General features: G+C 46.1%; 1 protein-coding gene across 4 annotated transcripts in view; it reads left to right on the plus strand.

Annotated features, from left to right (window-relative positions):
• The window catches only part of LTBP1 (latent transforming growth factor beta binding protein 1), a 1019134-nt gene that overhangs the window by 734696 nt on the left and 261931 nt on the right, over nucleotides 1-22507 (plus strand). For all 4 annotated transcript variants that reach the window (XM_069607908.1, XM_069607910.1, XM_069607907.1 and 1 more), the window contains 2 exons: nucleotides 2619-2721; nucleotides 19039-19137. In XM_069607908.1, coding sequence (XP_069464009.1) covers nucleotides 2619-2721; nucleotides 19039-19137 — 202 coding nt within the window. The remainder of the gene's footprint in view (nucleotides 1-2618; nucleotides 2722-19038; nucleotides 19138-22507) is intronic.

The following is a 22507-nucleotide window of genomic DNA, read 5'->3' on the forward strand; positions in this document are numbered from 1 at the left end:
TGGACGCCACTTTCCATGTGCAGCAACATGCCCGCAATATTGACCTGTCCGAAGTCCCATTCATGATTATGATTAGTTATTCATATCGCGTTTAATATCCAGAGGTTTCTAAGCGCGGGCCTGGGGATCGAACCTGTGTTGCTCCACGTCGTCTTGCTTCGAAGGCGAGCACGTTGCCCCTGAGCTATCCTCCTGAAAAATGTACAAGTTAATCCTTTGTTTGAATTCCCCACTAAGTGCCCCCTTTCCTCCCTGCACCCTTCTCCCCTCCCACCGACGTCACTCGCCCCTCCCCAGTACCGAGATTAGGTCACAACCCTTCGTGCTGACTCGCAGGGGTAAGTGAGCTGGCCTTGTGCTTCTTCTTCTGATGATCCAGAGTTAGGCTCACGTGACCCTACTTCCATAAGCACATTTCAGGGTGGCCATGCCTGTGCAGGGAGATTCCCCAACAAGGGGCGATAGGGGGGGGGCATATTCCTTGGTGATTGTTTCTTTTCCCTGCACCCATTTATAGGGTTGGCAAATGGGTAATAGCATCATTGACCTAAAAACATTTCACCTAAAACATTTGATCGGATTTGTTTGACCTTTTTTTCGGTCAAATTTAATTAAATATATATATGGGTGTGGGTAAGGGTATAGATTAGGTTGAGGGGAAGTGGGAGGGGTGTGGGGGGGGTTGCAGTGTTCCCCCTTCCCCCTGCATTTTAGACCAAAAAAAGGTCAAATAAATTTGATCAAATGTTTTAGGTCAAATAGACCCAAACCTGGCAAATAGGGATAGCCTCCATTTTGTATAAATCATGATTTAATTACCTAACCACAGAGAAGTCCTTGATCTGAGTACTGTTCATAAGATATGATGCATAGGACGGGAACACGAATGCTGTAAAGGGGAAGAGCGCAGGTGCTCTGAGTCCTCGAGTGCTTAGTGATGGGCAGAAGTCACTATACACACACACAATAAGGGCTCCTGAAGTCTGAAGACATGTTGTTGGGCAAGATAAGAAAATATTCAAAAAATTAACATCATCCAATGCATTTGAGTAGTTTTTGGTACCTCTGTACACATTTGAAGCGTACTTAGATACAGTTTTTCAAACGCTTTGTAAACATGGTGATTTTGTGACATATACAGTTAGGAGGTACTTGGTAGGAGGCCATCAGCCGGTCTCCACTTGACTGCAAACAACACATCTATTAATAAAATCATAAGACCTACCGAGTCTGTAGCAGAGGCGAGGCACAGCTGCTAGCTAACCTTATAGACAGGAATGCAGGTGTGGAGAGAAAACAGCGAGTCTTCCCCCATTTATTCTCCACATCAGAATTTTATCCCAGATTCAAGGGGTCTGAAGGTGAGCTGCCTGCGTGTGTCCAGACTCTTTTGACTGGGGCGGACCAAGTTGGGCACGGACTTATGCAAGGGTGGTACGTGTGCGCACACACACATAATGATCATAGGTTAGGATCATGGGGTGGCACCCGGGATGGGCAGTTAGATCCCAGGGGTAGCACGTGCCTCCCCAGGCCACTCCCTGGACACGCCACTGTGCGGAACCATGGAAACTCTGCAGATGTGCGGGAACACTGCATAGAGGTCTGTGTAGTGGCCATACTTGAGGAGTCTGCCGACAGCGGCATGAATATGCGGTATGCCTTGGAAAATCGGTGCTGCCACAAATCCGCTGCAGTTGCCTAGAAGAACTATTTCCGAATTCACAGAGAGCCTGAGAAAGCCTTAGTTAAAAATGAGGTGTAGGGTGGTGCAGATGTGGGTGGGAGTGGTTTGCCAATGGAAGCAGCATGTAGGAAGGTGGGGATGTAGGTGGGAGCAGGTTGGAAAAGGAGACAAGGGCGTATTTGCTATTCAGCCCCACAATGCACACGGTTTTCCCACTACGTGGCTCAGAGAATCTCTTCAAAGTGTTTGCTTTCAGTAGTTTAAAGGATAACACAATTATTTTTCAACTAAAAAGTCCCATCACTTAGACTGTGGCTATTTCACATGTAGAAAAATTGGCAGCCTATCATTCCTAAAATGGCGTCCAGGACAAGGCAAAATACATCAGACATTCTAGCCTACCAGCCCAAAGATGACTCCCACACATGCTGAGTGCAAAGGTCAGTGCAAAGGAAGGCGCTACAGCCGCCATGTTCAAAATATGAATACAAACAGCGAGTTGTATGCTCACCTGAAGTGTATTTAAATGATGTTAATACACTTTATGAATGCATACTAATATCTTTTAATACTAATTTGTCTCAAACATATTTTGGCCATAATTTGGAGATATTGCAAACAATTGCAAACTACACTTACAGACGGCAAACAATGCACAGAAGAAAAAATGGCTACCATTAAGTAGATTGTTAGAGGATGGAGATAATCTCGCAGAGATGCCACATGGACCCCTGAGAGGGTGAAGTCGCCGAGAGACTCTGTTGGGGGGCTGTGATAGGCTTGTATCTGGGAAAACAGCATGACTGCTGCAAATCTTGGTTTTTAATGTCGACAACAATGACTGGGGTGAAAGTTCAAGACTGTCCATTGTCATATAATAGATGATGCTGTCAGTTCTGTGCTTTAACTATGCATTTCCATGTCCCTGCAGGAACCTGTGTCCCCGGAGGACCAGGAACGGCTTGCAGTCGAGTCCGGTCAGCCTCAGCTTTCCCCGGGCATTTCAACCATTGACCTGCAACCTGAGCTGCCAGGTAACTTGAATAATGCTTTTCATAATGGTAGTAGAAAAGGGATTGATGGATGATGTGACATTTAACTTTACAATCATCTCGATTTGCGCACAGATGAGACAAAATGGCCCTGCCGTTAATGGTCTGAGTAGGGCATGTTTTATTGTGTGGATGAGAACAGTGTGTTCTCTCTGGCCCCGTCTGCTGCGAGTTTTGCTGTTGCCTGGTGACACTTGAAAGAGAAAGTGCACCCCTGCTAAACAGCATTGCGCTTGCTAGGAGGTGAAGACCTGTCCTTTGGTAGCCTGCCTGTTTCAACGCCTGCTCTGAATCCAACCATGCTATTGTGACTCAGCTTTGCGGACCTAAAACATGTACTGTTCCAGCTGTGTGGGCGGGCCTTCAGGGTGACTGCTTCCTGCCTCTGGCACCCGGTCCTTGCTCACATCAGGAACACACCTACTATTATACTTGCACTCCAAAAGCAGATGCAGACTCTCCTGTATAAACTGTTTTATCACATCAAGAACCCCTCCTCCTCCTCAGCATGACTAACACCCTAGCTCTCCACCCCTGACCCCCTCCTCCTCTCGCCCTGACCCCCACACACTGCACCCCAACAGCGCTCCCCAAGAGAACCTCGAGTAAGTGTGGACCTCTGTAATAAGACACATACATGTACAGAGTCTGCAAACCTACTTTATTGAAATCCTGGCGTGTACTGCCTGAAATATCTCAGCTTCTCCTCCTGTGACATGTTTCTCCCCTGTTTGGCCTTACCCAACCCCACTCCCCCACCAGCCCCTGCACAACGGACAGAACAGATCTGGACATGGCACCTCTTCCGTGCTTGAAGGAAACAACCGCGTCTGCTCCCTTTCTTCTTTCCACCTTGTGGGTCTTCTGATGCGCCCCTGCGATCGCTCCCTCCGAGTGTCATTTGATTCTGCATCTAAGTTCAAAGTACCTTCGTCACTTTCTTCCACTTCACCGCCATCTGAACTTTCCACATCATCAGGCGAATTTTCAGGTGGTGACGTCAGTAGGTTTGTTTATCTTTTTTCAAGCAAGGAATAGGAGGTCCTGGTGATCAGAGCCGACCTTGGGGGGGGGGGTGAGCTGGGCAACCGCCCGGGGCGCCACACCCCCCAGGGTGCCATTAGCCCCCGCCACGCCAGCTCGAGAGAGTCTTTAAAGTGCTCCCGCGAGCTGGCGTAGTGGGAGGGGGTTTTTGTTGTCAAATACGCCAGCGGCGGCGGGCACATTTAAAAGGCGCCCCTCAGCCGCAGGTGCTCCTAATGACAAAAGGTGCTCATTGTCAATGAATGCACCCGCGGCAGGCTCATTCAATGACAATGGGCTGCTGACATGCCCTACTAATATCATTACCTCCTCGCCGGAGCGAGGAGGGTAAAAAAAAAACAGGGGCACGTGGGTGCAAGGGGGACGCCAATTCGCCCAGGGTGCTGCTGCCCTTAAGGTCGGCCCTGCTGGTGATGACTGCATCGACTTTCCTGCTCTTATCATAGGCACGTGTACGTATGTGCACATTGGGAGTTAAGGGTTCAATGCAGGCAATGCCTTATGCATTTCAGGTTGTTTCACCAAGACTTTATCACACTTCTCAAATTGTGGAGACTTGGCTATTCGACCTCTATTCCGCGTACTCTTTCATGATGTCCTAGCGAGTAGCTTCTCTTTAGCCTAGACTTAGCATGGCATCCGACATGCTGACTTCACAGCAAGCCTGGGGAATGCGCGTTTGTATGACTCTGACACACATCCATTCTGAAGGACACTTCACAGTTGTACCATACGGGATGTTACGCCAGTCCCCAACAGCTGGCACAGGGTTCGTGTTAAAGATCCTTGTTCAAGTGTCCTCTTGACATAAAGCGTTCCACAAACACATTTTCTCTTGACCATAAGGTAATCACTCAGCGTTACTGGAAGGATTTCTGCAAGCAGCTTGCAATTCTATCCACAGAAAGCTGTGCCATTGTCTACTTTGACTGTCTTATGAATCACATACACGGAAAATAAGTGTGTAAGGCTGGGGTAACTGACGCTGCTTAAGTGGCTGGAATGGCCTGTACCTTTGGGTGGTGAGAACAGTTGTCAAGCGCCACCATCATGTAAGCACCAGTGTGAATTGGCCCCAAGAAATCAACCCGCCACCCCTTCCCAGATGGCAGCCAGTAAGGGAGTCCTGTGTAATGGTTTGGGGAACCTACAAGTAGCAATAATTCGACATATGTGGCATTTCTTCAGGGCAGTTTCTGCTAGTGAGTCTGTTCCTCGAAGCCACACCTTCCATCTCGAGAGGATAGCTCAGGGGCAACATGCTCGCTTTGGAAACAAGACGACACGGAACAGCACAGGTTTGATCCCCGGGTCCACGCTTAGAAACCTCAAGGTATTAAGCGGGTTATAAATAACCTATCATCATAACATTCTTTTGGTAGAAATTAGGCCAGGATGCCTTTCGTGAGCCAGTGTCACAAACCTTTGATGCAAGGATGTCGGTAAGACTGTTCTATTGCTCATGAGCACTATCACTATAGTGGTCACAGAAGGCCCGTCTTTGGCCATCTTGAGTATCTTTGGTGAGTCATCAATGTGGGTAACAGATTGAGCCAACTGCTTTGCATTGTCCCATCTACCCAATCAACAACATTGCCTATTTACGACAAGTCTTAAAGCGTGCCTTCTCTGTCTCACTGCGGTGCCTGCTGGCATTTGATACTGTTTTAAGAGGCGACATTTTGCTTGGTTTGTTTCGTGCTAGTTCAGGACTTAACCCCACGGACCTGGCATCCATGTCAGTTCACTGGAGAGAATTGGGTCAAAATGAGCCATAAAGACTGATCTTGTGATGTACTGTTTGATTTCATTGAACTCATCCTGAAACTTGCCTGTCTACAACAATTCCTGATCTTACATGGCGAGAAAATGTATCAGACCACTGATGGGGGCAAACTCCAGTATGTGCTCTCACTAGAAATGAATGCAGTGGGACAAGGTTTGAGGACTTGCAGCTGACAGGAGGACCTGCATCTCCTCTGGGTCTGGTTTCATCCCATCTTTGGAAAGGATGTGCCCAAAGAATATCCGTCTGCATCTGCTGAACTTGCATGTATCCTCAGTCAGCGCTAGATATGCTCCTTCCAGTGCCATGCAAACCCCTCTTGGCATTGCATCATGAGTCTCTTGGGTGGTGCCAAATACTAAAATGCCGTCACTATAGTTGAGGCGGTGAGGTATGTGGTGTAGGAATTTGTAGATTTCTTCCTGACAAATCTCCCCTGCTGACAAGACGCCAACGCTCAGATGTGTGCATCTGAATAACCCCAGATGGGTGGCAAATACGGTTATGTACCTTGAAGACAGATGTACTTCCAATTGATGGTACCGTTTGTTCACTTCAAGCTTGGAAATGTGAGCATATTTATAGGGCAACAATTAATGCAGGGAGTTCATTCCCCCTCCCTCAATCAAAAGCCCCACACCAATATAACTGTTGATATAATTCAGCCTAGCCCTGTCTATGAACCATCTCATACCACGTAGACCCCTCCCACTTTAGCCAAGAACCATATTCATTAATTAATATGTAAAATTAATATTTGCACAAAATCACAAGACACGCCACCTCACTCCATGGCCCAAATGCTTTTCTTTCTGGAAAATTCACTTTTCACGCAAATTGAAAACATCAGTTTGTTTAGGTTAACGCAGATCACACACTCTATAACCCAACAACGGTACAATGTTATTACAATGCCAGCATGTTTTTTGCGGAGGTCGTTGCTGAACATTTCCAACTGAAAAATCTCATAGAAAAATATGGGGAGGGGTGGGTAAGGGGATATAAGGGGTAGAGTGGTGTGGGGAATAGGGACTAGATAATAGGTCTGTGGGAGTTTGAGGGTGCCCCCAAATATAAAAAAAAGAATTCATTGTGTTTTTTCGGCCGGAAATATTCAACAAAAACCTTCGCTAAAAGAAATCTGGGGATGTAAAAACATAGCACCCCCAACAACATGTCCATTTTCCTTCTTGGGCTCTTTTCCACCCTGGTTACATAGAAGCACAGGTCTATAGAATACTTCAGATACTTGGGTCACTCAAAAAATATTCTTAATGCACAGAATTGTGCAGCATCCTGGACAGGACAAAACATTTTAACTTTACCACCTACTTTGCATGGGGTTTACTTTAAATAACAGGCAGCACCTTGAAACATGACCGGACCATACGCTTGGCTATATACTTTACATCATGTTTACTTTAAACAACAAGCAACACTTTTCTGTTGGTAAAAAGAAATTTGGCATGTCAGTGCTCTTTATTTCCATCTCCATGCGCACCTGGCAATGCTAGCAGTGTTGGAGCACAACAGACTCAGACTTTTAAAAACAAAACACTTTTCATATATTTGTGGAGCCCTTTTCCCTCCACCACTATACAATGAAGAATCTCTCTTCTGCCAGCAGTCACTTTCTCACCCTCTGTGGAGGGGATGATATATGACATGGTAGGTTATTTATCGCACTTAATCCCCAGAGGTTTCTAAGCGCGGACCCGGGGATCAAACCTGTGTTGCTCTCTGTTGTCTTCTTCCAAGGCGGGCACGTTGCCTCTGAGCTATCATACCGAGACTCAGGGATATGCCTTAAAATCAGGGACTTCACTAAATTGGCAAGACACTTTTCTGCCCCGGCACGAAGCTAGATATTATGTTTGCTATGGAAACTCCTCTGCTTTAAGGCAGAGTCTGGGGCATAGGAAGCAGTTGGGAATTTTGTTTTTATGCACCCCTGCCTTTAGGGAATTTTGGGGTTGGCAAGAAGAAATAGGAGTATCCTTTTGTATCCACGCTGGAAGCGATGTTGATTTGGATTTCAACAAAATCACCCTGTGTCAGCTAGCTATAGGGTAATTAATTAAATTACTACTTGGTAAGAAAATGCTAGGGCTCTACTTCCATACCCCATCCACTAAATGAGGGGAAGGTATTAACTCAAACAGATCCACACGAGATCTGGTTTGGTTGGACAAGTTAGATAGAATATCTCTAGCTTCTGTGCTCAGGGAAAGTCATCAGGGCTCCTGAATCATCTCGTGGGCTGCATAGGGACTTGGTTAGATGGCCTCTTCAGGTCCAGTCATGGAGGCCTCCCGCAACAATACCTCTATTTGCCATTCCTGTTTCTGGATCCCCAGTCTCTGTTGCTTTTCCAGGTTTCCTCCAACTCCTGTCTCCCAGATAATGTTTGTGTTCCAGCAATTCTTCAGTAGTCCAACTCAGATCCTATCAGACAGCTCTCTCTTTCACATTGTGTGTCTTTAACAACTCCCCAAATTATCTAAATTAGGATGTGCCAGCTGATTCACTAACTATTCTGGTTGGACCTCTATTGTCTACCCCCATTGCAATGATTTGTTCCTTTAGTTGCTAGGCATTTCACGTGTGAAAATTGCATTATTATGGGTGTCATGAATCACTGGGTGCGCCCATTTTGGGCCTCATGGTCCTTGTCACAACGGACTGAAACAACTCATACCTCCAATATGGCCGTCCAACGCATTCCCTTCTCGCTCCATGTGTTGGATGTAACCCTTCTCTATTTCTAGACCACGCCTTCCGCGGCGCGTCTGAATGCTATAGCGATTAGCGACCAGACGTGTGCTCCGTAGCTCGCGGTTCTTCTCCTTTCTACTCCACTATCCCTTCCTCGAAACCCCCCCTTCTTCTTCCTCCTGGACTCTAGTTCTAGCGAACGTACCTTGCCTCCTGGATTCCTGGATTCGACCTCCCGGAAAACTGAACGCATTCTGGATTCGGCAGAGACACGGGCCGCCTTCTTCAAAACCCGATCCATCCGAAAGAAGGCAGCCTCCAAGAACACCGGTAAAGAACGGATTCAGGTGAGAAGGGGGGAACTCCTTGACAAGGGGGGCCAAATGTCCTCTCTGCTTCATGACATTTTCTGGGAAGCTATCATCACATTTCAGCTTACAACTTTAGTTCCCATAGAAGAATTTCTATCAAAGTTGCCAAAAACAAATAGGGCTTCTCATGGGCCCTTTAATTATATTTGAACCATTATATTCCCGACATAATGGCCAAAGTGTGATCCTCCTTACATTTCTATGTAAAAATAATGACATGCATATTTTCCCTTCAATGAATTGGCATATTGTTCCCTTGATCTGTATATAGGCCTGGCCTCTGGCCTTAGTTGACCCGAGCCTGCCATAAAAGCATTTAATACTTAACATTTCTTTCACCAATGGCTAATGCCCATATGTCCTTATCTTCCTCGAGCAGAGGTTATATATCTGTCCCCTCACTCATCTGGCAGTCCCCTGCAACTTGTCACTTGTCTAGATCCTCGACTTTACCAGGAATCACATTTTAATTCTATGTATTTTTAAGCATTCACTTCTATTAACTGGGTCTTTTGTTTTCACAGTGGCCATCTGTTCACCTCATAAAATCTTAGTCTGGCATAAGCTTGGTCCCTTTTCTTGGCTCTGTGAACTTCAAAGATATTCCCTGATATTTGAATACTGGAATGGGGGAAGTGTGCAATGCTTGGGCCTTCAAATCTCATTAAACACAGTAATTTGGATAAGCACCGTTTTTCTACATGCACAGAAAACGGGTATTTTTTAATGTTGCAATTCCTTTACACACGAGGCCTCCTTTAATATCTCCCATCAGGCCATAAATGTCCAACTGCTCATTAAAATATACATTGAATGGTTCAGGCCAGGGAGCTTCCTCTTAAGCAGTGCCTTTCAACCTAAACTGCAAAATGTATACATTTCAATGGCAGCTACCTCTTTCAGGAAAAATGCATTTCAGGGTCTCAATATCATGTAACAGAAGGTAGGCCTCATTTCTTTCCAGCCTTGTTGTTCACACACATGTCGCACATAATGTTAGTCTTCCTGTTTCTGACAACACTATTGGTGTGTTGAACTTTATATGCTGGCTTTTTGGTCTGCCAGTCAACAGTGTGCTTACAAATTACAGGAAAGTATTTCTTCATGTTTAGGCCCCAGTCAGCCAGACACAGTTTCCTTTTGTCCTTAGGGCTGCATTTAAACCCCACAGAGAACATTGTTGTTCCATTAGAAAGGTGCATGATGTCTGTTATTTTTGGGGCCTGATGTTATTCCCTCTGTATTGGCTGATTTGGTGTGCATGTCATTGCAGAAGGGGATACAAACCCCTGATCCCTTTTTGAGGCTGGTACAACAGGAGAGACCCTTTCAAGGCATATGATATCTTGAGCAAGTAGAACACTCAATCTTCAACCTGTTGCTGAGTGTTGAATGGGATGCCATGATAGTGTTATGCAACTGGCTTAATCTTCTCATCTTCGTGCAAATGTATTTGCCGATACTGTAGCTTTACCAGACAGGGGTACAATAGGAAAATATATGCTCAATCATGCCCTCCTTGCCAGTCTGGTGACATGTTATCCATGGATATATGATGTGTACGAGACACATTTCTTCCACAGTTTTATAATTGAGGATGCAGATGCTCTTGCTATCTGTGTGCATAACATAGATGTTTATCTTGGAAGTGTGACCTTTGCATGTACATGTGGCTAAGAAAATGCAGGGACACAGCAACGTTGAGTTAAAGGGGTATGTGTACATGACAGCAGAGGACTGGTGAAATGTCCGCTTTTTCTACAAAGAGGGATATTCATTATCTCACTGACATCCACAGTGGCCCAAGTGTCTATCAATAATTCAAGTGGATGAGCATCAACGTGTAGTAATAGGATTGGGCTGTGTTTGATTGCTATTGAATTACCTGATGAAAATACACATCCTTTCCGACCACTCATCACTGAATCAAGAGTCAGAATTGCTCCGGAGTGCGGACTTTGAGTCGTGGTACCAGACCCTGTGACATGGTTTACATGTGCTCCTGAGGTCAGTGGCAATCTGTTGACTTCCGCTAAGTCCTCTTCGCAGAGGATAGTGCATCACGTGCAGAAGGAGTGTCAACCGCGCGTGTGTTGATCGATGTCAAATCCCTAAATACTGCTCAGGAGTATTGGAAATTGTAACCACATCAAAAACATGTCCTCTCTGGGCCATTTGAAGGTTTTGGTTTGTCACTCACTTGACAAATAGACGATGATGTGGGCTAAGTCACTCTGAGCTTTTCTATAGATTCCGCTTTAATATCAATTGTCCTGGCTATCCTGGCCATGAGCAATATTTCATCCAACATAGCCAATTTCTGTAGCTTTCTGCACAATATGGGCAGTTCACATGCTGCAATGACTTGTGATTTAAGTGCCTCTTCATTAGAATATATGAAAAAGCCACCATGTTTAATGCACACTCTGAGGCTCAAGGCAAAACTCGCCACGGTTTCAACGTTTGCCTAAGTTGTACTGAGGAAGAGCTGACAAACGTAACTGACATTTTTGTGAGGAGCAAAATAATCATGGAGACTTGTCTTTACGCCATCAAGCATATCAACGTTATCTTCTGGTAACACATAGAAGAGGCCATTGATAGCTTGGCCTACTGAATGCATGGGAAAGACGCTCAGACGTTTGCCATCCTGGAGGACCACTAGTGCTAGGAGTACTTCACATTCTCTTATCCATTGAACCCCCCTGGGACCCATATCACTGGAGTCGGCGGTATCAAAATGAAGGGTACTTTTGGCTGTTGGGTGTCCATGGTAGAACCACAAGATTGCAAAGCAGATGGCCTGGCTCAGGTGGAGGACGAGATGTTGTCAAAAGACATGTGCTGGTAGGCAACCACGCGTGCGTTTGCGATGTTAATGGGGCAGATGTTGCAGCTGTGTCACCACAATGTGACGTGCAGTGGCCTTGAGGAATCGGCAAGCACAGTCATGTGGTTTCAGCTTGAATACACCAGGTGATATTTAGCTGTCAATACTGACTGGATAATCACCTCCCTCACCATCTGATACCTCGCGGCCATTTGAAGAGCTAGTCTTATGTATTATGTCATATCTGTAGTGGGCACTCCCCTGCATGGAGTCATAGGGGTCGGGGAGTGGACATCTTCACATGTGTATTGGCATGGGTGTCCTCACAGCCCTAGGAAAAGAGCATGTGAGCCATGATGCCTGATTAATGGATGCATCGTGCAGTGCTGAGAAGACAAATCTAGGCAGTGGTGTAGGTGGGCTGATAGCAAGCACTGCCACCGGAGCTCTAACAGAGATGAGGTCATCAGGATGAGACGCTTCGTGCCGGCAGGTGGCGGAAAGAGCAGCATCATAGGTCAGGAACAGCAGCTGCAGGTGGAGAAATTACCTATAGAGGTCTGAAATAAAACAAGGACACACAGAGTGCCTGCAAACCTCCTGTATCTTAGCACTTAATGCCTGAATCATCACCCCCTCTCCTCCTTTGACCTGTTTTCACCCTATCTGGCCTCAGCCAAAGTGTCTCCACACAAGAGCTGTAAAGCTTAGCATGCAACACACTACAGCCCTTTTACTCCCTATCTATAGCTGGCTCTTATGGGTTTCTGTATAGTGCAGTAGGACCACTCACCAAATAAAGAATGAAAGGATACATAGCAAGGATTGGGGGGTTGGGGGATTGTTGAAACGTGTGCCTATACGAGGATTCACCATAGAGAGTAATATACAGATGAATGGCCCACAGTTGAGGGGATTCAGGGGTGTTTTTTCATCCTAATAGTCATTTTAAAAAGTACATCTTGTTAAGCAATCCTTTTCAGTGGAAATGTCTCACTGGGGGGGGGGGGGGGTGAATATTTTATTTATTTTATATACTGTACATCTGTTAGGCGCTTACACAACAAGTAAATTGTGTTTCAAAGCGCCCACAGGGCAACCGGGAGGGAACATGGGATAGAAAACAATGAGTACACTGGAGGGTAAAGACAAACGTACTAGGCCTTGTGAGCATTCAGAGTTGCAAGTGCAGAGAGAGGAGAGGGGAAGAGGGAGAGCGGGGTAAGTGCTGGAGTGCCTGCACTCGTGAGTGAGCAGCAGGTGTAAGTGCCCAGTGTACAAAGTGCTAGGAAACATTCACCTGTAATAAATAAATGGGTAAGTGCAGGCTTACAGTGGCGAAGGGAGGTAAGTGCCAAGGCAAGTGCTGTCTGTGGGCAGAGGCTGAAGGCGATTTGGTGCGGGAGGCCAAGGCCCCCGAAGAACACATAATGGCCCTGGTCATCAATCACAGCGACTGCGAGATTAGCAGAGGAGGGAAGAAGGGAAGGAGGAGAGGAAAAGGAAAGTCTTGGGGAGCTTCTGGAATTTGAGGAGGTCTGACTCAAGATGTAGCGGAAAGGGAAGGTCGTTCCATAAGAGGTAGCCAGCTAAAGAAAGAGATTGGCCACCGGCTCTCTGTTTAGGAAAATGCTTGCTGTGCAGAGAGTTGTGCAGGAACATGCACAAGAGATCAAGCATAGTGAGGGAGCCCCAATTAAGCAGGAGGTGGGGCACATTTTCAGGATAGCTGCGTTGATATATGCTAGTATCAACAGGGCATGCTCATGTTGGCTTTCCCTATAATGTTATTGTCAGAAAACCTGGCCATGTTGACTGCTCCAATATAGGCCAGCATGGAAACATAACAATACTTGCGTGTTAGTTTTGCCCATAATGCGCTAGTCTAATAAAGCGTGTACAGGCTGACTGTGCCAATATATGGCAGTAGTCCAAAGACACACCCAGTCTTATGCCACAGTACTATGAAGACATGTCAATGATGTATGTGCCAACTTATGCCAGTATCCCAAATACCTCCCACTGCCCTTTCCATCAGCCTCTTTTTATGTCTACTGGAACAGATTGACACACGTGTTGGAGTGGATTTCTCGGTGTTGTTACTGAGTCTTTGGTTTCCTCATTATTGTTGATGCACATTTTTTCCGATGGGCCACAAAAACCTGGCATCAACCACTACGTTTTTGTGGAAGTCAATTTACCGCCGCTCAACCTCACAAATTCTATCAACTTCCCGTCTCTCTAAGTAAATTAATCAGACCCAGGCAATAATTCCAGAAGACGCAGAGAAAGCTACATTTGTCTACAAGGTCTTCCTCCTACTTTACAGCCCTCCTTCGTACCATGTGCACACTAGTGTTCTTTTCTTTAAATGCAGCAGGTGGTTTGCGCAAAATATAAATGTTTTCTCCCCATTGGTTGTAAAGGAGGCCCTGCCCTTTGACCCAAATAAATCACAGCAAGGGCCGCGATGCCACTAGAAGTGCTACCTTTGAAGTGACTTGCTGAGGCACCCTTTTGGACACTGGAAGATGGCGTCCATGTGTGACCTGGCGCTGATCACTGAAAGTTAACTGAGCTCAGTACAGCGGTAGCACAAGCATCCGGCTCCCCCCACCTTTCCCAGATCCTGTGCTACCCGCTGTACTCTACTTGTACCTCGGAAGGGGTGAAACAGCCGAAATTCGCTCCACAGAGAAATTTGCGAATTCTTGGTAAAATCTGCCCGCCTCGCCAATTTGGCATGCAGAGCAGATTTGGCCATTTCTGCCATTTCCCTGCTGAAATATAGTTTTTTGTTTGGTTTTGCTCAAAGCTTTAGCCATTTCGGAATACACAAAACTTTTAGCCCTCTAATTGATCGAAATTTTGGCTCAAACCACCCAAAAAACAAAACATTTTTCTGGGGGAAATAAATACTCCCAAAAGTGGCCAATCGGTGAACAATCTGTTATGCCAGCAAAACAAAATAGTTGGCGAATTTCACAGGTTTTGCTTTGCTAGTGATCTCTTCGCCCACCCCTACTTGTAACCCCCTAGGTATGTCCCCTATATCTAGCACTCTGTTGCATTCCCGCTAGGTTTGCACTTTGTAAATACCGCACATGCATGCATGCATGCATGCGTGCATGCATGCAAATGCTCAGCCACAAATGCTGAGATTCCTGCAGGTTTTATGTTTATTGAAGAAGAGGGGGGGGGGGGCTTTTGACCAGAAATGCTGCACAACAGAACAGCGCCGAGAGCAGGGAGCATTCCCTTGGAGAGATCCCAACCAAGGCTGAAGGAAGAGAAAGCTAAATGACTGCTGGTGGAGGGGCAGAGGTACATGGGGGGTCATTGACATTGAATGGAGACACCACAAACGTTGTGGATTACACACAGTATGCAGGCCCGGCTCCAGGCAGTGTCATCTGGGTGGGCCAGGGTTGTGGTCAGGGGGGGCCACATTCCATTGGGTGTGGGTCTAGGAGTACCCTAAACAAAGTGCTGGCGTTGATCCAGATTTCCCAGATCCGTAATCCAGCAAAAAATGTCTTCCCAGAGCTGCAAAAATACATTTGCACCCCTCTGTAAATAAACTGTACATAGCAAAACAAAAGCAAAGAACACCGTGTTGCAGCATCAATCTACCCATCCTCCCTTCCCATCTGCTCGCCCCTTTCTATTATATCCGATCCTCCTTCACCTCTCACCCCCAGGTCACCTGACTTCAGCTCCTCTAACCACATTCCTATTTACCTCCCCTGCCACCTATTCACCCCAGCACCCAGCATGCCTTTCCCTGCCTGGCTTGGGAGAATTGAGGGTGATGCCTCCTCTTCCTCCTCTGAGAAGGCTGAGCAGTGAGGCCCCCAGTCTTTGTACCATCTTAGATGGTGTCCGTCCAGCAATACCTTCCTGAGCACGGTGGCTACTCCCAGCAGGCCCCGGAGGAGATGCTTGTGGTCCCTCCATCTTGTTGTGAAAGATAGACCCCACCCAGAATAACGAAGCAAGGAATAGGAGATTGTGTTCCAATCAATACAGGTTGTCTTGTTGATCTTAACAATATTTCGAGCACAACAACATATCTTCTAATAACATACACATGTGTGCAATCCTCCCTTCTCCCACCCATTTCACAACCTCCTCCCCCCTCCTTTCCAACTAAACCCCTACAGTAGTCCCATTCTGAATGTCTCCCATCAATGGTTCATGTCCAAAATTACATTTTAAACACAAAATGTTATTTTTTGTTGTATTTCTGAAGCACATTTTTATTTAGTTCAGAGTGCAGGGGAGTGCTAGGGCTATAAGTGCTGCATCAGGAGGCAGACATTGCTGTTTGAGGGGTTTGCGTCCTCCTGGCATCGCTCCTGGTGGGGCATGCCCCTGTACATCATTATCTGGTACATACTGTTTACATACTGGTTATAATATGCAATTGTCCATGATGACTCTTTGTTTGATGTGTTTACTTTGATTTGCTATTGAATGACACAATTGTGTTCAATAAATGTTGCCCAGATATTTTCAAAGATAGATGGTTGTGTGTCCTAATCCCTGTGCTGCCCATCTATTAAACCATGAGTGAGGCTTTTTGGAATTGCTAAATAATGCAAACTTAACCACTTCTAGGGGCACCTAATTTTAACAGATAAGGCATAGTGAAATTAAAAAATATGCCCTGGACACACACTTTGGTCAAGTGGTAAAGCCATAATTTGAGCCTAGCCTGAAATTTAGATACTTGACCACACATCTTCCGAGCTCAAGTTGTTATGAATATATGTTGAAGTTTGGCTTTGAATACCTAAAATAATACTAAATTGTATACAGATTACTTTAAAAATGCACTAGTCACATGATAAATCAACCTGACAATGTATTCATCATTGTAGAAACATGTTGATGAAAAGATTAAGTGGGGCATTTTGTTTTGAATCCTAAATTGCACAGATTGGAATTCTCCTGTTTACACTTTTTTTTGCAAAAGGAGCCATTCATTAATTTTAATTGGAAGAGTAAAGAGTAAAACACAAGCGAAAATCGCATTTGCTCTTTACTTTACCACTACGTGTCTGGAAAAGTGTAAATCACTTCCACAATTAACGATTGTGGGAGCCATCCACAATGGATTCCTTTGGACTCTGCCCGCTTTTTCCAGGTGTAAAAGTCAGGGAGGTCCCATAGGAATCTATTAGTTTTCCACCAACGTAAAAATACATGCTGGTTGAATACCAGTCAGATTTGGCAGGGGGACCTTGTTAAATCCATTCTGCTCTTCAACTTCACCTGTCAAATCATACAAAATCCTGCAGCTCATAAAAAGTGGAGCTACATGCATTTAGCGCCACTTCTACTCTGCTTGACCTGGAAAATTATCCCCTATAACTGTAGCTTTATTTTCAATATTCAAAAACTTGCATTTATCACTTTTTGATTTTACTACATCCTCCCCTCCAGAATTATATTTTTGTTACTACCAACCTTTTCTATTCACTTATACTCAAGTAGTTAATGCAGCAGAATATATGCTTTGAATGTAATTTGTAAGGGCCCCAGTCAGTTGACGCACCTTCTGTAGAAATCTATGTTCAAGCAACTTTACCTGTCATTTATTGTTTGATATAGTTAACCATTTTATTAAGCATGATGTGAAAATCCACTATATTCCCACAAAAAATAAACATACTTTAAATTCAGAAACCAAAATTGTGATTTTAGGTTTGAGAAAATAATTGTAGGCAGCCTGCTTGAATAAGTGTGCTACCTCACTTAGAGATGTGAATGGTCCTCCATCTCCCTGGTCATTTGGACTTTCATGGCTGTCGGGCATAAATCATTTTCTAGGGCAAGAAACCAAATCCTGGCCAGACCTCCTGCAATTCAGCCTCTCAGAATGATGTCTCTGAGGTTGCTGCTGAATATTTAGAGTGACATCCACCCCCACTCCCTCGGTTACCAATGGTGTATAACACCACTGACATGGCCTCCTTTCTAGGGGGGCCAGAGGCTGGCTCTGGGGGGGCCTGGCCTCCCTGGTCCCCCTGCTGGAGCCGGGCCTGACAGTATGTGCAGCGACAGATTGTATAGGCCTTCAGTACTGCAATGGGCATTTGAGATCAGGACAGGAGCGCCACAGTACAGAGTTGATTCTCCGGCAGGCTTCCAGGGCACATTCTTGTATTGAATAAAGTGTTTTGAGAGCAGTTGTGAAGTGCAGCAGTGCTTTTGACTTCAGAGCGGGAGGGAGATGCAGTGGTGGGATGCAAGTAGGGCTAACTAGCAGAAGCGGGAGGCAGCTCAAGGGGGGGACAAGTGATGTGAGTCTTGATTGCAGAGGTGTAGCCCCCACTGGGTACAAGTGAAAAGCCAGCAGAGGCCATTTTGTGCTGGGTCTCTGACTAAGCTCAGCCACGAATGCTGAGCTACAATGGGGCTCTGCATTGCAGATGTTTCGCCCCCACTGGCGCTCATTTATACCTGGGTGTGCATATTTCACAAATGTAGAAATGGCATCATGCATGAAATGTGCACACATCCTGTCGAGGCAGACTCAGCGGCTGCCTTAGGTGGCCTGATGAAAGCAGCGGCAGACCAGCCCACGGTGGTGAAAACAGCATGTTTGGCACAGGTCGGCCTTCTCTGCTTAGCTTAGGGTAACATAAAGGTTTGCTCAGCACCTGGGCAAGAGTTGTGATTGTACTACGCTTAGACAGTGGTCGAAGCGGGCAGGAGCGTTGCGCCTCTACTTTTTTTTAAAAAGTGTTACTGTTCCTATACTTTTATTTTAAAAAGAAACCGTTCCAGAATGGCTTAATTTTGGAATGAAAGTGTGGGAAGAAGTTGAAACTTGCACTGCACATTCCCTTAAACGGCAGGTGTGTTTGGGCGTTTGGATTGCGTGTGGGGGGGGGGGCGATGGGGCCAGCGGGGAATATAGTTCCACTCCTTCTTTTCCTACACTTCGAGCACTGCCATTAGATTGTACAGGTTGTTCCTTTCCCTCTCAGAGGATGATGACTCTTGCTAGGCCACTAGTTAGTTCTCTTTGATCTTTACTATGCGCAGTTGGTGCTGTGCTGTATGACGGGCATTAGCTTCTCGTCCTGGAAGCAGTTTTCGTGCATGGCCCTTTATTGACTTGAATATGACTGGGCCTATGTTGCGTAGCCTCTGCACCAATGGAGTGCAGTTTTGCACCCTATTTGCAACGGGCCCAAAAATGCTTGCTGCAAAAAATACCCTGCCATGATACGCATTATCTCTGGGAAATGTCTGCCATGGTACACATAGCGGTGCCAGACAGCACTCACCCAGGGCACCGTTTATGCATTGCATACCCTGTTTCCTGTACATAGTACACCGCCCTCCTTTGTTGATGGTGTGTGCACTTTCCAAAATGCATAGCACCGGGGCCGTCTAATACAGAGTGTGAAAAGGATGTTTTATAAACATATGTAAGTTTCCTATACAGCACAATGTTAGTTAATGTTTGTGATGTGACATTTCTACTTGTATGCTTCAGACTCACTCACGATCTCTTCTGCTTTGCTTTTTGTAAAAAGTTGTGATTGAAAAGTCCTCCCCTCCTGTGCCTGTTGAGCTCGCCCCAGAAGCCTCCACGTCCAGCGCGAGCCAAGTGATTGCGCCAACTCAGATCACAGGTGCGTCTCTTCATCTTCTCATGTGGAAATACTGGCACGTGGATTGAAAGGATGAAGGTGCTCGCGCTCGCTCTCCCGTCCCTCTATCGTCCTTACTTTGTTTATTGGTTCTCGCTTTGTTTGTTTTGTCACACTCACTCTCTCCTCTCCCTCCGTATTCTATCATGCCTATGTCTATGGCCCTCATTACAACAGTTGCCCGCACCTTTTCCGGGCTGGCAAACCACAAGTCTGCCAGAAGGGGCTGTGAGCTACTGGCAGGCCTGACCTGGCGGTAGTTGTGGCCCCTAACGGAAGAGTTTTCACTGAAGCACTGGCACCATTACTAACGGAGCTGGTGCTTCGGAGTTTCCATGGGAGTGGGACCTTACTGTTCCTCCGTCACCCATAATATCCCGCTATTACCAGGATATCAGGTGGCGGAAACGGTAAGGCGAGCACCGGAAGGTTACCGGCAGACTCGTAATGAGGGTCTATGTCTCTTATTCAAACTTTCTATCTCCTCTCTCTTTCTGCCTCTTTCTCTCTTTCTTTCTCTCTCTCGCAATAACTTGTCTTTGTGTCTTTCCTTTTCAATCCACTCATGTTATTTTCTATTACACACCCTTTACTATGTCCCTATTTGTCTGTTTTTGGATCTGCCTATCTGTATCTGTCTATCTTTCTATCTATCTACCTATTTATTTAACTATCTATCTGTCTGTCAGAAGCAACATGGGTTGGTGCAACAGTCTCCATGACAGGCCAGCATGTGTGCATGTTCTGGATTGAAGTGCAAGACAGTGCAATAACATTGCACAGAGCCATGTAGCAATAAACCTCAAAATGATCTAAAAGTTAAAATGTTGATAATGTCTACCACCAGGACGTGACGGGGTAATGTTCGAAACACCTGGAGCCTGAACGTGAACCATGAAAACAAGGCATATGCTCTTTATTCTTTACTTTAGCGATATGGGCCCAGTGGCATCTCCAGGAATCACATTTTGGGGGAGGCACAGAGGGGCCACAGGCAAATGTAGTAGGGGCACCTAAAAACGGACGATGTGAACGTTTTCCCTAAATTGACATGAGCAAAATTGCCCAAAGTGAACCTGGCGTGGTAAATTGTGAAATTCTACAGCAGAATGTTTGGGGAAATTTGGATAAAAAGACATTTACAAGCAATTTGGTAGAATAAATATAAAATATTCTAATACTTCCGATGCCAGGGTGTCAGCTGTAAAGCACAATGGTAATTATGTATCATAGATCAGTGTACATTACACCAGTGTAATATTGTGCCAGTGTCAACATTGGTAAAGCACAATGATGCTACCTCTGTTCCTGGCATGGGGCCAATATGTGCTGCTTATAGGGTGCTATTGAGAGCCCCAGCCTATGGGGCATATTTCCAGAGAACATTGGACCCATGCCTGGCTGTACCCCTCTCACTTAGGGAATGGACTGAAAAAAGAGAGGGCTGGAAAGGCTTAAGATAATGCTTAATTATTTTCGACTGATTTTTCAGCTCACTTTGTCTTTACAGAAGAGGACCAACCAAATTGAAATAGCCCTTGAACCAGACCCCAAAGTATCTGTCCATCCCCAAATGAAAGGCTATGTGCCACCTGCAAGTGAACACAAGCAACCCAATGCATGGCCTTTTGGGGCTTCATTGCTGAGGTGCAGCCTTTGTCCCTAGGCACAGAGATCTTGGGGTCCTCCTAGTGTGTCCGTTCTTATGAGCCAACACATGTTAAGGAGTGTAGTGCTTTATTTGTGCTTCAAAATCAAGCATATAGATCAATGCTTCTGCCGTAAGTATAACTGTCCATCATTCAATGACCTGTACCTGCTTCACTCTCAGGGGACACAATGTTATTTGTATATATTTGCCTTGCTTCTGCAGCGTTATGATAAGGAAGATAGACGCCTTCACTCAGGAGGAGCGCCGTGAAGCGCCCTGTTACTCGGGCAGTCACTCGCTTCTCTCTCTCTGTGCGGGAAGCCATGAACATCCCATAGCAGTCATGAGATCTCGCGAGGCTGCATCCCCACATACCTCCTTCTGTTGAGCAGCCTGGTGCTACTCCATTACGAAGTCTTGATCATTTGTCGGCCTTCTCTTCTCACAGGGACGACTCTAGACCAGCACTGGTCTTAGGGATGTAGTCTCTGCTCTGCTTACTCTTCCTCTGGCATTTGATGATGTAGCTATTTCACTATGCATTTCTCTTTCTTCCTGGGTAGTAGTTCTGGTACCTCTCTCCTCCCAACTCTCTCCCAAACTGCTCTCTCCACCCGCTGTCTCTTGTACTTGGTGTAGGGTGTAGTTCTGAATCTTCTGACTCTGGTTCTGTAGTGGACTGTTCTTCCAACCCGGGATGTCGCTTCCTGGACATGGCAACTCTTTACAGATTCCACTTTTTGCCATCTTTGGGGCATATATGATTTGTGCATTTTTCTACGACCTCTGTCGGTTGGCTGTTCTTGGATCCTGTTGCTTGGTCCTTGTGAGGAAATTTTATTTTCACCATGTCCTCTCCGCACCCAGATCCTCCCGGTCCGGTGGGGGGGGAGCCCTGATCTTTCTTGAGTGGATTCCTGCCTCTATCATTCCCACTCAGACCTACTCCTCTTTTGAATGCCTTGTCTGTAGGCTTTCTCTCTCGTTTACCCATTCTCTTACTGTGGCTACCATCTACCGGCCTCCTGGTCAAATCACGTTATTTCTCTCTGAGTGGGCGGACCTCTCCTCCTCCATCCTGGCCTCTACCACTCAACTCTTGCTCCTTGGTGACCTCAATATACATTTAGACTCTCCTTGTTCCTCCTCTGTACTCTTTCGTGACCTCTGCGACTCCCTTTCCCTGTCCATCCTCCCCACTGGCCCAACTCACTCAGCAGGGCACACACTCGATGTCTTGATCTCCTCTGACCTCCCCCTCTCCATCCTTCTGACCACTCCTCTCTCCTGTAGCAATCACTCCCTCCTCTCATCTCTTCCTCTCTTCCCCCCCAAGCCAAGCCTACCCCAACACTGCCACCTACCTTCTCGGACATCCAGCCCATGAAGCGTGTGTCAGTTGAGGATTTTGCCGCCACTTTCTCCCCCCCCTCCACCCTTGTCTGTCCTTCATCCTGACACAGCCCTGTTTCTGCTCTACTCTTCAATTTCTGATACTCTTGATGCTCTTGCCCCTGTCATGAGGATCCATTTGAAGTCCAAAGCCAAGTGCAATTCCTGGTATGACTCTGACCTAGCTACACTTAAACGTAAGTGTAGGGCGGCTGAGAGGAAATGGAGGGCTTCCTGTTCATCCTCTGACAAACTGGCCTGTCACCTGCTACAAAGGCAATACCGTCTCTCTGTCCTCACCAACAAGAG

Source organism: Ambystoma mexicanum, chromosome 4q (genome assembly GCF_040938575.1).
Source record: "Ambystoma mexicanum isolate Mex_15411 chromosome 4q, UKY_AmexF1_1, whole genome shotgun sequence".
Taxonomy (NCBI): Eukaryota; Metazoa; Chordata; class Amphibia; order Caudata; family Ambystomatidae; genus Ambystoma; species Ambystoma mexicanum.